This window comes from Nanorana parkeri, unplaced genomic scaffold, assembly GCF_000935625.1.
Source record: "Nanorana parkeri isolate BGI_ZX_2015 unplaced genomic scaffold, ASM93562v1 scaffold1927, whole genome shotgun sequence".
In the NCBI taxonomy this organism is placed as follows: Eukaryota; Metazoa; Chordata; class Amphibia; order Anura; family Dicroglossidae; genus Nanorana; species Nanorana parkeri.
In genome coordinates, this window is record NW_017308195.1 from 35,680 (window position 1) to 50,499 (window position 14,820).

Below are 14,820 nucleotides of genomic sequence, written 5' to 3' on the forward strand. Positions count from 1 at the left end.
GGCCAATGCGGACTGTCAGGTGGTCAGTGCGGGCTCTCTGCTGGTCAGTGCGGGATCTGTGGTGGCCCCCTAATAATTAGTGGTGGCTCTGTGGTAGCTCCCTGGTGGTTAGTAGGGGCTCTGTGGTGGCCAGTGGAGGCTCCCTGGTGGTTAGTGGGGGATCCCTGGTGGTTAGTGGGGGATCCCTGGTGGTTGGTGGGTGATCCCTGGTGGTTAGTGGGGGATCCCTGGTGTAGGGTGTCCATTCATCTAGAGCTGCAGCTAAGGATTATTTTCAAAATCAATTAGTTAGCCGATTATTATGTTCGATTAGTTGGATAAAAAGAAAAATGGCTCCAGTGATGGACTACTAGTTTGTACTGAGATTGAAGTCCATCACAGAGTCTCCTCAATCTCTCCTATTGGTACATCCACAGCAGCTATTCAAACAAGGACTACCTGTCCAATTTGATGCTTTTACATACAGCTTTATTTGTGGGTATACTTTTGGTTACTCTTTTACTAAATAAAAAGATTTTACCTGCACCAGGAAAGGCGCACGGTTGTTTTTTGTTTTTCTACTGAACATTGATTGATGTAGCACTTTTTCCCATGCATTCATGCACGCTCTCACGCATTTACTCATCTACGTTTGGGGTGCCAGTAACTATTAATAGCATTGCAAGTACGTCCTGCGTTTGTGCACGTGTGTCAAAGTGTGCACTTTTTGTTTGCAATACACTATACTGTGAACAGGGACTAAAAGTGACATAGTCTAGATCAGAGATAGGCACAACGGAACTGTAGATGTGGTTAAACCAGAAATGCCATCATGTCTCTGCCCTTTCCTCTGGCTGTCTGAGTCTTGCAATGCCACATGGGACTTGCAGTTCTGCTACAGCTGGAGTGCCACGGTTGCCTACCCCTGATCTCAATAAATAGACTAATAAAAAATTCCCTAAGCCCAAAAGCTCCACCTTAAATGGACTTTTCCTAAAACATGATCCTAATTACATATAATCCTCAGTTTTGGGTGCAGCTTTTTTTTTTTAGGGGGGAGGGGGATGTTGTAACACATGTTTATGTATTTATTTAGATTGACATAATGAGGGGAATTCATAAAAACTGGAGCAGACAGAATCTGAAGCAGTTGCCTATGGCATAAAATTAGCTTTTCTGTTTCATTGTCAAAGCTTAACTGAACAAACTGAAGAGAGAAGCTGATTGGTTACCTTACCATGGACGACTGCTCCAGATTCTGTCTGCTCCAGTTTGATGAATTCCCCCAATGTAATTAGTAGCACTTTTAGGGTATTATTACTTTTGAGCGCTGTCATTTTGGAACACAGGATTGTTTCAAGGACCTGGACCAGGTTTTTTTTAAAATTTAAACATGAGCAGCTGGTGGGTGGGCGTAAAAGGGAGAGCGCGGAATAACAATTTCTAATTACATATTCGTGTCTACAGCCATTCTGCCATGACATCCATCAAACCGCTGCATTGTCTGGTCTCTAAGGAAACATGACGCATACTTTTCTCATTGCTCTAAAGAATGGCCGGGGACATTTCATAGCAAGGGCAAAAGTCGCCAGTGTACCTAAAGCCTCTCATAAGCAGTTATGACTTCATCTTTTTTTTTAGTCATCATCACGATGACTTTACAATGTGATCCTTTAGAAATAAATCTAGCCAGGCTACAAGTCTATATTTAGGTAACAGTGGCAGCCTGTTCCCTCTGCAGGAGGCTTTGCTGCTGGAGGGAGTAGTTGGTCAGTGAATGGATTGCCATGCATTCTGCAATTTGGACAGCTGAGGGCGCCCTTGTACAGGCGAAGAACGAGCGAGTGCCGCAGGAACAGCGTGCTGCAATAGGCGCCCTGCTCGCCTTTAGAATCTGTCACAAGCCGTCGTTCGAGGATCGTTGTCTGCATCAGCACCACGAACAGCGCTCGCCTCTGCTCCCACCAGCCTGGACATAGACAGAAAGCTTCTCATCGTGAGTATTCTGTTTTATATATAGGAGACACTCCCTGATTGCTCAATATTACAATACCTGCGCATGCAAGACACATTTTCCCTTCTATACCCTCCATCTCTGATCTATACCAGTAAATCAAACACACTATTATGCAATAACAATACACCTTTAATTGTGATCAGAGCTGCTCACCTCCATTTATACCTATAAAAGGTGCTTTTTCACTGATCTTGGATATTTTGCTGGTTCCTCTAGGTGTGGGAAGAGAGGAATAAGGATGGTGAAGCTGGGGAGTAATCTGAGTGACAAGAACACTAAGGAAGCTTCTGCTGAAGATGGCTTTCAGACGGTGCCTTTGATCACACCCTTGGATGTAAATCATCTGCAGTTTTCTGCTCCAGAAAAGGTAAGCTTTATGAATGTTTTTTTTTCTCTCCTGCTAACCTAGAGGACTAGACTACTGCTTTATTTGTGTGCGTCAAATCCATCAGCCTGCCTTCTTCGCTTTCTGCTTTATCAATGACCCTTTAAATTAAAAACCCATTCGTGTCGGTGTTGTTTGGGGCTAGGGAAGCACGAGTAAAGTATGAGGCTGTGAGGCTGTCTATGAACACCTATTGCTGTTTGGTGGAATTTTCCAGTGAAAGGATATTGCTTCTAGTGTCTGACTCAGGTGGGGCACATAGAAGTGGGTATTATTCAGAACAGAAAGTAGAGCCATTACAGTTAATAGTGTTGGCTGTCTTCTCTTGAGATTCTGAAATACTACTTCCAGAATATAAACGTCTGCTATAAGGATTAATGTCATGTCAAGGAGAAGTTTTGTTTCCCTAAAATGTATGTCTAAATATAGATATAACCTTGACAATCGTTTTGGGAGAAATGTGTTTGATCAGAGAGTGCCTTGTGACAGATCTTGGCACTGACATGTATAGATAAACGGGAATAACTAAATCTGAACAATAGAAAAAAAAATGTGTGAATTAGTTGCTATTGTGTTTTGGAAAATTTCTCTTCCTGAAGCGCAATCAAGCGTCCACGGCCATGGAAATCATGTGCCATTCCAATAGTCTGAATGTCCAAAATGATGTTTTCACTGCATGGCTAAAATACAAAGAGACTGTCTTTCTAAAACCATGTGATGATTACCCTTTAAAATCAGGAGCAATGCAGCTTGCAGGATATGTAAACCCAAGTACAAAAATGTAATATATTAAAGGAGAAGTGAAGGGAACCTCTGGGTCACAGGAGTACATTAGTACATTTTGTGACCCAAAAGAGAAGTAAAGCTGAAAAAAGCCTTTACTTCTCTTTTGGGTCACAAAATGTACTAATGTACTCCTGTGACTCAGAGTCAGCAGACAACCGGCTAATGCCAGCTATCAGCTCACAGGACAAAGCCACACCATAGTTGAGAAAATACCCAGCAATATTGTCAGGATTCACTCTGGCTGTCTAACTCCTAGACCGTGAAATCCCTGCTGGGGTGGTAATTGACAGTCTGCTCTCCATTGAGAACAGAGACCGTGAACTGACTGATCAGCAGTCACGTGATTGGTCAGCACTTGGTCTTATAGCTGGTGTGGAACAGCTGTATTGTCCTATGCCGGCTCTAAACATTGGACAGAGAACGTTTTACTCCCCCTGCACTTCACTTTATGCCTACAAGCCAGTGGCGTAACCAGAGTTATGGGCGCCCGGGGCAGAATTTTATTTGCCCCCTCCCATTATATAAAAATCCACCGGAACTGTACCCCCATCCCCCACCCCCACACATTCCTGTGACAGCACTGTCTCCGCACCCACACCGCTCTGCCGCACTGTTATAGTCGGCTGAGCGGTGTGGGAGGAGAGACACCCGCCGATCACAGCAGTCTCCTCCCGCAGCGCTCGGCTGGCTGTCACTTTCTCTCTTCCCTGCTGGGAAGCCCTTTGATGTAGTGGCTGCTTTCATTTTCTTTTTTTCAGGCTAAGTACATTTCTGCAAGTCTAGAAAATACCTGTTGATCCTGCCAGAATTTCAGTGTCCTCTTCACTGTTGCTGAACAGATGTCTCAAAAACACCACCACCCCATGTAATGAATGAGGATGGGGGGAGCATTTGTAATCCAAATCAGGAGAGTGGTCTAGGCTGACAACGCTGCTGCACAAAAGATATGGTGCAGTAAGTGGGAGTTGTCATCCTAGGACAGGAAGTGGGTTATTGGCAGTATCACCGAGTAAAAATTCTGAAAACTACACCTAATGCGGTCACCACACCCATGGACTGGTAAGCTGCAATATGTTGTATTTATAGGGGTTTACATGCACATCTAGTGCTTGTTTGGTTCAAGGTGCCCAACCTGTGGCCTGAAGGCAACATGCATCCCTTTGGTATATGATTTACATCCGCCAGACCCCAACAGTCTGTTATGAGAATGAGCGCATTGATTTTTAAGGGGTAACAGCAATGATTTCTTTTGACCTCATGTAACATGTCTCAAGTCTCTCAATGTCTTTGTTGGCATGTCTCCAATCTCCATCCGAGCCTGTGGCATGTCCATAGTTTGACCATTATTTCCTTTTATATGCTTAATACTACTTTGGTAATGTCAAAGGCTGCATATGAGACTCCCTATAGCGTGAAGGTCAACAACCATTGGTCTAGGGCAGTGGTGGCGAACCTATAGCACGCGTGCCAACGAGGGCACGTGGGGCCCTCTCTGCTGGCATGCGAGCCCAGGATCAGTGACCACCAATGGAAATAGATCCGACCGACCCGGATCGCCTCAGTACGCGATCCGGGCCAGTCACATTCAGGCAGCGGCCTCTAAACAGGCAGATTAGACGGCCGCTATGTGCACTATCGCGAGAAGTCGCCGGCCAATGTCATTTAATGGAGCTGTTCTAATGTACAGCTCCATGTCGCTCGTCGCTGTCGCTTCAGCAGGACCCTTTTTCCCGCGGATGTCGCACGATTTCTCTATTTTTGAATGCACCCCGACGGTGAAGGTCGCGCGTTCGTCGCTGGAACGTTGCCCCGAACAGTCACGCTATCCCGGCCCCGCTTGTAAGGTATGTCGCTTGGTGTTGATGTTGAACGTTTCTTAAACCAGAGCAAAGGTTCGCCATCACTGGTCTGGGGGATATAATAGAGAGGAATACTTACCTTAGTTCTCGCTTTCCTGGCAGCCAGCGATTCTACGCTCCTGCTCCAGCCCCGAAATAGGGGTGTGCCTTCAGTATCTTCATGTACAATGCAAGAAGAATGATACACATTGTACCTGATGATGTTGGTCAGGGGTGGCTACACAACTGGAGTAGGGGCTTCTTGTTACAATTCATCCATCCAAGAACTAGAAGAAGATTCAGGAAAGAGGTATAAGGTAAGTAAAGTAAACAATCATTAGACCCTTATTAATGGGGAATGGGGAGGGGGGCTTATTTTATGTACTGTTATGGTATGACCGGAGTTTAGTTTTAAGAGATAATAGGTCTCTAATGTTAAAACAGAGGCAGCACAACCCGTGACAACTAATGTGTGCAAAACACACCTGAGTAGAATATGCAGTGTTCAGATGTATTTAGTACTTTTTAAAGGGTACTTATATACATCGCCCTGGTACTCCCACCAGCAAGGCTGGCTTGTGATCTCTCTTAATGCTTGTAGAAACAGAGTTACATGTGTTTGGCACATTAGAGCTTAGTAAAAGGTGTTAGTTGTTTATTCCTCTTTATAAGGAGTGATATACTGTATAAAAGCATAAGTAGATGTAAAAAAGTGTACTTTAAATCAAAATGAAGCATAAACAAGGTTTGTGGTTGTTGTTTAGATGATGATTCCTATTAGGGACACCTCTACTAGAAATATGTTTGCTGCCTTTACTGACATTTATATAAAGTGATAGGTAATATCCTGTTACAATACAAACACAATGCCCCCTCCCCAAGAAAAAAAAACAAAAAAGAAATGCACAGTATTTCCAGATTCATGTACTATGAAATTCTACCTACAACACCACCTCTGGCAAGATCAGGCATTGCAGCTCTTCTAGTCATGTGATGCTGGCATACAAATGTGTTATATTACATAGGGATGGGTTTTAACTCTGTTGATGGGTCAGTGGCGTAACAACCGGGGGGTGCGTTTGCCCCTGGCGCTTACATGGGGGGGCGCCTGCCGCGAGCCGGGCCGACTGTCAAACAGATCAAGGCAGCAAGGCAACAGGCTCCGTTAGGGCAGGTTATGCGGCCGTGCTGGAGCCTCGACCACACAGTTCCAAAGAGCAGCCATCTGATCAGGGACCTGCTTCTGGCTGTGCTGCTGCAGTGTACAGAACTGTAAGTAGATCTGCTGCATGGGGGGGTGTCTCGGTGTGCTACATGTGGGGGGTCTCTGTGTGCTACATGTGGGGGGTCTCTGTGTGCTACATGTGGGGGGTCTCTGTGTGCTGCATGTCGGGGGGTTACTCTGTGCTGCATGTCGGGGGGTGTCTCTGTGTGCTGTATGAAGGGGGCAGACCCGCCCACAACCAGGGTCCACGGCAGACCCCCCCACAACCAGGGTCCAGGAAGCCCCCACTGACCACCAGGCTAAGGTAAGGTGACACATTTTTTTAAAATAAAATCCGGGGACATTTTTAAATGTCCCCGGGAACATAAAATAAAAACCTTTTTTTTTTTTTAATACTACTCACCTGATTCCTGGATCCAACAAGTGCAGCCTCCCGTCTCCCACGCTGTTAGAAGTTGCATACAGCGTGTGCTGGTTACTACTTAAACCGGCGCGCGCAGTGTGCAGCTTCTGAGAAGATACGCTATTAGTGCAGCTGGAGCTATGGAAAATGCGCAGCCGCCTTCCCCGCTATGCTAATAGCGTATCTTATCAGAAGCTGCATACAGCGCGCGCCGGTTTAAGTAGTAACCAGCACACGCTGTATGCAGCTTCTAACAGCGTGGGAGACGGGAGGCTGCGCTTGTTGGTGGATCCAGGAATCAGGTGAGTATTAGAAAAAAAAAAGTTTTATTTTATGTTCTATTCTTAGTTCTATAATGGCATTGTAGTACTTTCAGGTGGAATACAGCTTCATAACATATCAGCTAGGGAACTACAAGTCCCAGCATGCCCTCATTGCCCCTGTACCACAACCAGATATTGCCATTCCCTGGGTGATATGTGTGTGTGGGGGGTGTACAGGGACAATGATGGCATGCTTGGACTTGTAGTTCCTTAGCTGATATATATGTGTGGGGGTGGGGGGTACAGTTCCAGTGGATGTTTATATAATATGGGGGGGGGGAAATGTTCTGCCCCGGGCGCCCATAACTCTGGTTACGCCACTGTGATGGGTGGAGGTGCTCCAGGCTTACCTAAAATGGCATCTACTTGTAATATGGTACACCAGGCTTTTGTTTTTATTACACTGTTAAAGCTGAGCTTTGGGTCTCCCTACCACACTGCAAGGGTTAAATTATATGTTGGGGTATTGAAATAAGCAGTAATACTTACCTTATTTCTCACTTCACTGATAATCAGCACTCTTCTCTGCTGTTCAACACTCCTGGAATGTGGGTGGGCCCTTAGCCTCCTCATGTACAATGCAGGATCGCTGTTTCTTCGTTAAAAGTAATGACGACGGAGACCGCAACTGGTTGAGCAGCAAAGTGACTGGTAGCCTGCAGAAGTGAGTAATATGGTAAGTATTTCACCTTAATCCTATCCCCCAAGACGAAAAAGCATTTATCTCCAGAATTTTGGGTTGCAGAGAGGGCGGGCCACTGCAAGGTAAAATGTAAAAGTTTAGCTTTAAAAAAAAAACCATTGAATACAGGAAGCCAAAAATAAGCCTACTGGTCATTTGTGAACTAGGAAATGCCTTTGGATGAATAAAAACATAAAACCATCTCATTGTTTGAATGACACGTCCAGTTTATTTCTTAAGTGATCCCACTGATGAGTGAAAATAACTGGCCTCATAGTTCTCCTTTAATGTGTTCCTTTTTATTTTCAGCTCTCTAAAACCTCAGTCACACAGACTTTTTAGGGCTGGCATGGGATTCCTACGGCAAGAATGATAAAATTCTTGTTGTTGGGATCATAGGTGGTTCTGGGCAGCTACAGCCGCTGAGCCTGTAGAAAGCAGACAGAATGACCGACAAATTAGGTCCACGGCTGGTCACCTGTCCCTAGCAGCAATAGCGGTAGACAGCTGCAGCTCCTGCCAACCTGTCATTGCTTTGAACCTGTCTGGAACCACATGCCGTGCCCTAAAAAGTCCTTGTGAATGGGGCCTTTGACTAGATTGCATTGACAGACTGCATTCTAACTTCGTTTAAAAAAAATGCAAGGAGCAAAACCAACACTTCAGTGAACACTGAGCCATCAGATAGATATAATATTGCTGGCCCGAGGTCTGGAAGTGCTAACCAGTTGTCAGTTACACATGCTAAGCTGCTTTTACTAATGCCTATGTGTGTCTAAAGGATAACTATCACCAAAAATATTGTATACTGATAACTGTATATCGTGAATACATGTGAATCACAGATTTGGCAACAGCATGCAATGCCAAGCTGCGGTCAACAAAGCAAACAGGATACTGTCCTGCATTAACCCCTTCATGACTGAGGCCTTTTTTTCATTTTTTGCACCCATGTTACAGTATATTCCACATTTTAGGCCTGAAAATTACTTAAAACCCCCAAACATTATATATTTTCTGAATGACAAGACCCTATAGAATAAAATGGTGGTTGTTGCAAATTTTTATGTTGCACAATATTAGCGCAACTCCTTATTAAACCCCAAAATGTTGTTACAAATTTAATTAAATGCCCCAAAACACAACAAAATACCCATTTTTTAAATGAAATATAAAAGATGAGGTTACAACACGAGTAAAACGATACCCAACATGCCCAGTTTACAAATTGCGTGCGTCCGTGAAACGGCGAAAAACTGCAGTACCTCAAAAAGTCCATAGAAGACGCTTTAAAAGCCCCCACAGGTCATCAATTTAGAGATACCCCAAAATACTGGCCCTAGAATTATTGCTCTCACTTTGGCGTGCGCGGCGATACCCAACATGTGTAGGGCGTTCGTTGTTTTCATACGTAGGCGCACCCGACGCGTGTTTACGTGGTGACGCGCGTGCTCGCGGGGGACTTTACATTTTTTCTGTTGTAAAGCCGACAGTCGTCTTTACAAGTCGGGAGTCTGTTTAAACAGCCCCGATGCTGGCGACGTACACGAAGGGGTTAAAAGAGGGATTGTAGGAAGGGATAAGAGAATAATACTTCCACTTTATAAATCACTAGTTCAGCCTCATTTTGAGTATGTGGTGCAATTTTGGTCTCCAGCTCTCAGGAAGGACGTCCTCGAGCTTGGAAGAGTTCAAAGAAGGGCTACAAAGTTAAAGGGATAGAATATCTGAGCTATGAAGATCGCCTCCAACAATTACACTTATGATTAAGAGGGGACCTTATTGCAGTCTTCAAAATCATCAATGGGGACCACAATATTCATAATAAGTTTTTTCCTCAAGAACAGTATTGAGAACATGCGGACACAACAAGAGGTTAAAAGAGAGGGGGTTCAATCTTAGAACGTGCAAGGTTTTATGTTACTATGTAATAATACTATCTAGCATGTTATTTCCTTTTATATTTCACATGCCTTTATTTTTATTTTTCTACACATTTACATGGAGACCAAGCTGTCCAACACATTTGAAAGTGACAGGGGTTGGCACCAATTGTAAAACCAGTTTCTGTAACTGTTCAAGCAACCCTGGTAGTTTTATAATTTGTCAAAACCCCTGTCACTGTCACTTTTCATGGACACCATGTTCTGCATGTATATGTAAAGAAAAATATAAGAAGAGATTATTGATCTATGTAGCGGTCTGCTTTACTGCTTGTGATAGGAAAACAGAAATTAATCAGCCAAAAGAGAGATTTTCAGCAGAAAAGTGAACTAAATTCCAGATGCTTTGTGTGTGATAGCCTTACATGACATAATATAATAGATGGTTGTATTGATGGGCCCAAGAACAGGGACATGTGCCCCCAGTCTCCTTATTGATCCCCCAGCTCAGGGACATGACTGTTGTTTCCTTTGAATTGTTAGTTGTTTCTCTGAACTCTACTCCCTTCTTCTCCCCAGTACATATGTCATGTCTGACAAGATTGAGGGAGGATGGAAACAGGTACAGTGGTGGAGGCATATTACACCCCCTATTCCCCAGAATCATACAAGCGTATAAATAGGTTCCCAAGCTGCCTCCAACAGGCTTTCTGCTAGTGAGAAGCCACCATGACCTGCCCCCATTTAATCCACAGGTATACCACAATGTCAAGGGAAGTAAAGGAATGTGGCTATGATACACTGATGTAGGGTTCCCTACTGGGTATTGGCTCTGGGGTGGGTAAGTGGCATTAGGTATTGTGAGTTATGTGTGGAATGATATGGGATGCTGTGTGGTAATGGGGGTTGTTTTACAAGGTAAAGGGGCCTGGCTGTCTGGTATTATATCTTTGGGGAAGTTGCTGCTTTCTTGTGGCTCGAGAATATGATGTGGGTGACATGTCTGATATCTAGTTATTTAACGCAACCTTATATGTTATCTTTGACCAAAAATTGGTTATTATATTGTCTTTGTGTGTTTATTTAAATGCATTTTTACTGAAAATGCGTGTTTGATAAAGTGTTGCACTAATATCATGTGGCATCAAAAATTGCAACTCACACCATTTTATTCTACAGAATACAAAGATATTTAGACAATTGTGCATCTCAATCCCTGTGGCAGCAGGTTGGAGAAGGCATTTTTCTGTTCCAGTATGACAGTGAGGTCCATGAAGACATGGTGTGATTTGTTTGGTGTGGAGGAATTCATGTGACCTTAACACAACCCTTAACACAAGCCCAACATCAGTTCTTAACCTTACAAATGCACTTTTGGCTGAATGACCACACATTTTTGGAGACACACACCAAAGTCTTGTGGTAAGCCTTCCTAGAGGAGTGAAGGTTGCTATAGCCACAAAGTAAAGGTCAACTCCATATTAGTGTCCATGGTTTTGTTATGGGATGTCCAACAAGATCATACAGGTGTGATCATTAGGTGTCCAGAAACGTTTGACCATGTAGTTTAAAAGAAAGGAAGGGCAGGGCTGGGGGTGTTAGGCATGACTGGGCAGGATTGAATACTAATTGCTGTGTATTAAATCCTTCCCAGCATTAGCACTGTATATGTACTGACCTCACCTCTGAAGTCTCAAGGTCTACAGAGAGGAGTCTAAATGACTGCATCTACACTGCAAAACTATCTAGCTATACCCCTAATAGCAGCTGTGCTCAAAAACACCTAAAGATTATTTATATATATATAGTAAACTCTCTTTATCTTGAATTCAACTAACCAGAACTCTCATCTAGCCTGAAAAAAAAATCCCCTATGCACTGTTCTTTCTGCTGACCTGCGGCATGTATGATCCTGGAAACGTTCATGTGCCTATTTGTCTTAATTTGCTTTTGATTACTACATTTCATTATTAATATAAAGTCAGTACAGAGTTTATGTTATGGTTTGGAATAGTATGGGGTATGGCATTAGTTAGACCTATTTTTAATAGTAACTCTCAAGCAACCAGAAACTACATTTATCCAGAATCTACCAATCCCTGTGGATGCTGGATAATGAGTATTTACATTTTGGGATGTGACTGTTTAATGTTGTTTTTGATATTTGATTGTTAGTATATGGTGGGTTTAGAGAGTAGTGTATTTTCTATAAATAATCTTTAGGTGTTTTTGAGCACAGCTGCTATTAGGGGTATAGCTAGATAGTTTAGGAGCAATCCAAGTGACAGGGGAGAAAACAACTTCCGTGCTTTTTTTACTGTCAATAAATAAATCCGTGTTCCAGTGAGCCAAACAACCTCTTCTGTGTGAATCCCTGCTTTGTTCATATTAAGTGCACCACCGTTGTGCACACACTATTCACTAATCACACCAGATTTCAGTGACTAAAAATATAATATCGGTAAAATAATACAAAATGGGGTTGATAATTCACAAATTCTTTAGTCCAGATCTTTCCTCTCTGTGCAGATGTTAATTGCTTATAATGATGAACATTTCTCATAAGGCGGGATAGTCACAGATTGTTCTATATAGTGTGAAAAAAGCTTCCTCCAATTCACCTCCGGTTAGCTCATAAAGAAAACATATTGAAGACATCCATAGTGTAAACACACGCCACCACTAGCTTTATTAAAGTAAAAATTTAAACCATGCACATTTAAAAGGTGCTTCACCACACCAGGCAGATACTCACATGCGTACAAAACCCACACTTCCTTAGTTGCGTGATGACCTCAGCATGTGCATGCCTTTTCTAAACATTTCGTTACACGACTTCTTCAGGGAGGACGTACCAAAACACGTCCGCTGGATTTCAATCTCCTAATTAAACAAAGAAGGATTTTTGCAGGCAATGACTCCACCTTAACTCCAGTTTGCGTTCCTCCATTTTTCAAATATTCTTAGCATATAAAAAAGAACTAAAGATCTAAATATAGCTTTTGCTCTTTAAAGTGACCTGATGACCATTCACAGTTTTTGTACTGCATTATTATTAACCCTAGAAACCATGGTACAAAGGTGTCACTATTTCTGGGTGAGCTGAGCCTGTCATCTCTGAAAGTTTGATCCACCCCATTAATCGGTTGCCTCTCTTTTGGATAGGTAACAAGTACACTTTTAATGAACCTCCTGTATACTATGGGGTCTATTCACAAAGCTGCCGAGGGCAGCCTAGTGAATGACCGATCAGAAGTGAAGTGAGCCGAACACTGTTCGGCTATTCACTTCAGGCTGGTACGGCTGATTTCAGCCGTATATCGGCTTGCTTATAGAATACTCTGTGGCAATGTTTTCTACCAGAAGACAAACTGCAGTTGGTGAAGTTCTTTGGTAGCAATGGTTTATTTGAATCAAAATTGTATGGTAAATGAAGGAAGTGATAGATAAAGTGGCTGATGACTTTTGATTAGGTTGTTGCTTGCCCAGATATAAATTGTATGTAGTAAATCACATTTGTGCAGTATGATTATAATTATGTCTAAAATCCTGTAGATTTTTGACTCTGTTGCTCTTTTAACCATGTGGTTGGACTGTGCCGGTATAATAGTTTAGTTTTGTTTGGCCTTCTTTCATATGCCTCTAAGTTTCAGCGAATTCTCGTTGAACCACAATGAGCCACAGTTCATCCGCAAGGGGCAAAGCAAGACTTCTGTGTGCATTCAGCCATTGCTGATGTAAGTACACATGCAAAACTACTTGCCATAAAGAATTTCCTTTTTCTTATATCAGACAATGCTTGGCTGAACAGCTTGAGCACAGATGGATGCCCACACAACATGGTCTACAATGTGAAGTATCGTGATTCTATTTTTCTGTTACAATGAATGGTAATTATTCTCTGAACAGTCATGTTCGCCTTGAAATAAAAATAGTTACACAGCAAACACGACTGGCAAACTGAATGTTTTTCTGCAATGTTTCCATCACTTACTTTAGTTAATCCAGTTATAAGAGATATACACTGAAGCTGTTTTTTGGTCTATTTATAATTATTACTTTGTTCTTTGTAAGTTTACAATATCCTTGTTCTTTCCCCTTTGTTCTCATTGTGACAATTTCATTTTCATAACTCTGAAGAGCAATGTTCCCAATCATTTCCTATTATCTACAATTTTGCGGTTTTAAGGACTATGGCAAATACTGAATGCTAGAATTTTTTCTCTGAACAAATCCATATAGCATATTTTTTACTGCTGGAACAACATGAGAAAGGAACCAAACCATATTACTGAAAATGGATTGATACTTTTTAAGTTAGCTTAATCATTTGCAGAGACCACTTCTGTTTTTAAAAGACCCTGTTGTCAGACCGTTTTTTTCTCTTTCTTTTTTCTTTTTATGGGAACAATCTTACCATAAAATTTAATGCGCATTTAATGTATTTAAGATAAGTTGTTTATCTGTACAAGTGTCCTTTATGTAGACATCCAGAAGCCTTGAGATTGCTGCTGGGTGCCACCATGTGATGTCACAGACTCAGAGCTGCCACTCAAGTGACATTCAATTGTATTCTTTTTTTACTCCCTCCGCCCCAGCTGCTACATAAATGGATATGTAGGGAGGTGAGAGGAAAAACAGAGGAGCTTGGCCAGCAAACACAGTAATTAGACACTCTGAGAATAGACAGGGGATATGGCGTGTAACGAAAAAGGGGCTGTGCTAGGGAACTGACTTTCCTGAAATTTCCTCATATTTTCCTAGCTTATTTAGAGGGACAATTCAAGCAAATAAACAATTGTTTATGCAAGGGAAACAAATGCAAGTAATAATTTTAAATAGTTAATTATTCTGTGCATTTACCTAAATTTTTTAGTGATTGGACGGGTTAGAAAACCTTGCTGTTGCTTTCTTGAGATAAGTCAATGAGGAGACTGCTTGCATCCTGCAAAGACACCCCGCTACACACCCCCACTTGCATAAACAGGAGCATTCATTTGATCAGATTCTTCTTCTTTAGGCAATATGGTGCAATTTACAGACATCAATAGATAGATGGATTGTGCATGTACTTTTAACTGTTCTATGGCTAGTTTAGGATTGCTGATAGAGTGTGCAGTGTGGTGAATACATCGGTCAACTGATGCTCCTTCAGTGCCCAGTCAGCAGGCTGTGGATTGGTTAGTGACCAAGCTGTATTGCTTAACTGCAGATACAGTAAGTTTAGGTCATGGGTGTTTTTGACTGTCTGTATCATAAGGTAAAATAAAAATATTTACAAATTTTAGAGGTAAGATAG

At 42.4% G+C, this 14,820-nt stretch overlaps 1 protein-coding gene across 1 annotated transcript in view; it reads left to right on the forward strand.

Annotated features, from left to right (window-relative positions):
• Positions 1–1,760: 1,760 nt before the first annotated feature.
• LOC108800130 (neuron-specific protein family member 2-like) overlaps positions 1,761–14,820 on the forward strand; it is a 61,010-nt gene continuing 47,950 nt past the window's right edge. The window contains exons 1-2 of the mRNA XM_018572078.1: positions 1,761–1,975; positions 2,213–2,363. Of these exons, the coding sequence (XP_018427580.1) occupies positions 2,235–2,363 (129 nt within the window). The 5' untranslated portion in view covers positions 1,761–1,975; positions 2,213–2,234. The remainder of the gene's footprint in view (positions 1,976–2,212; positions 2,364–14,820) is intronic.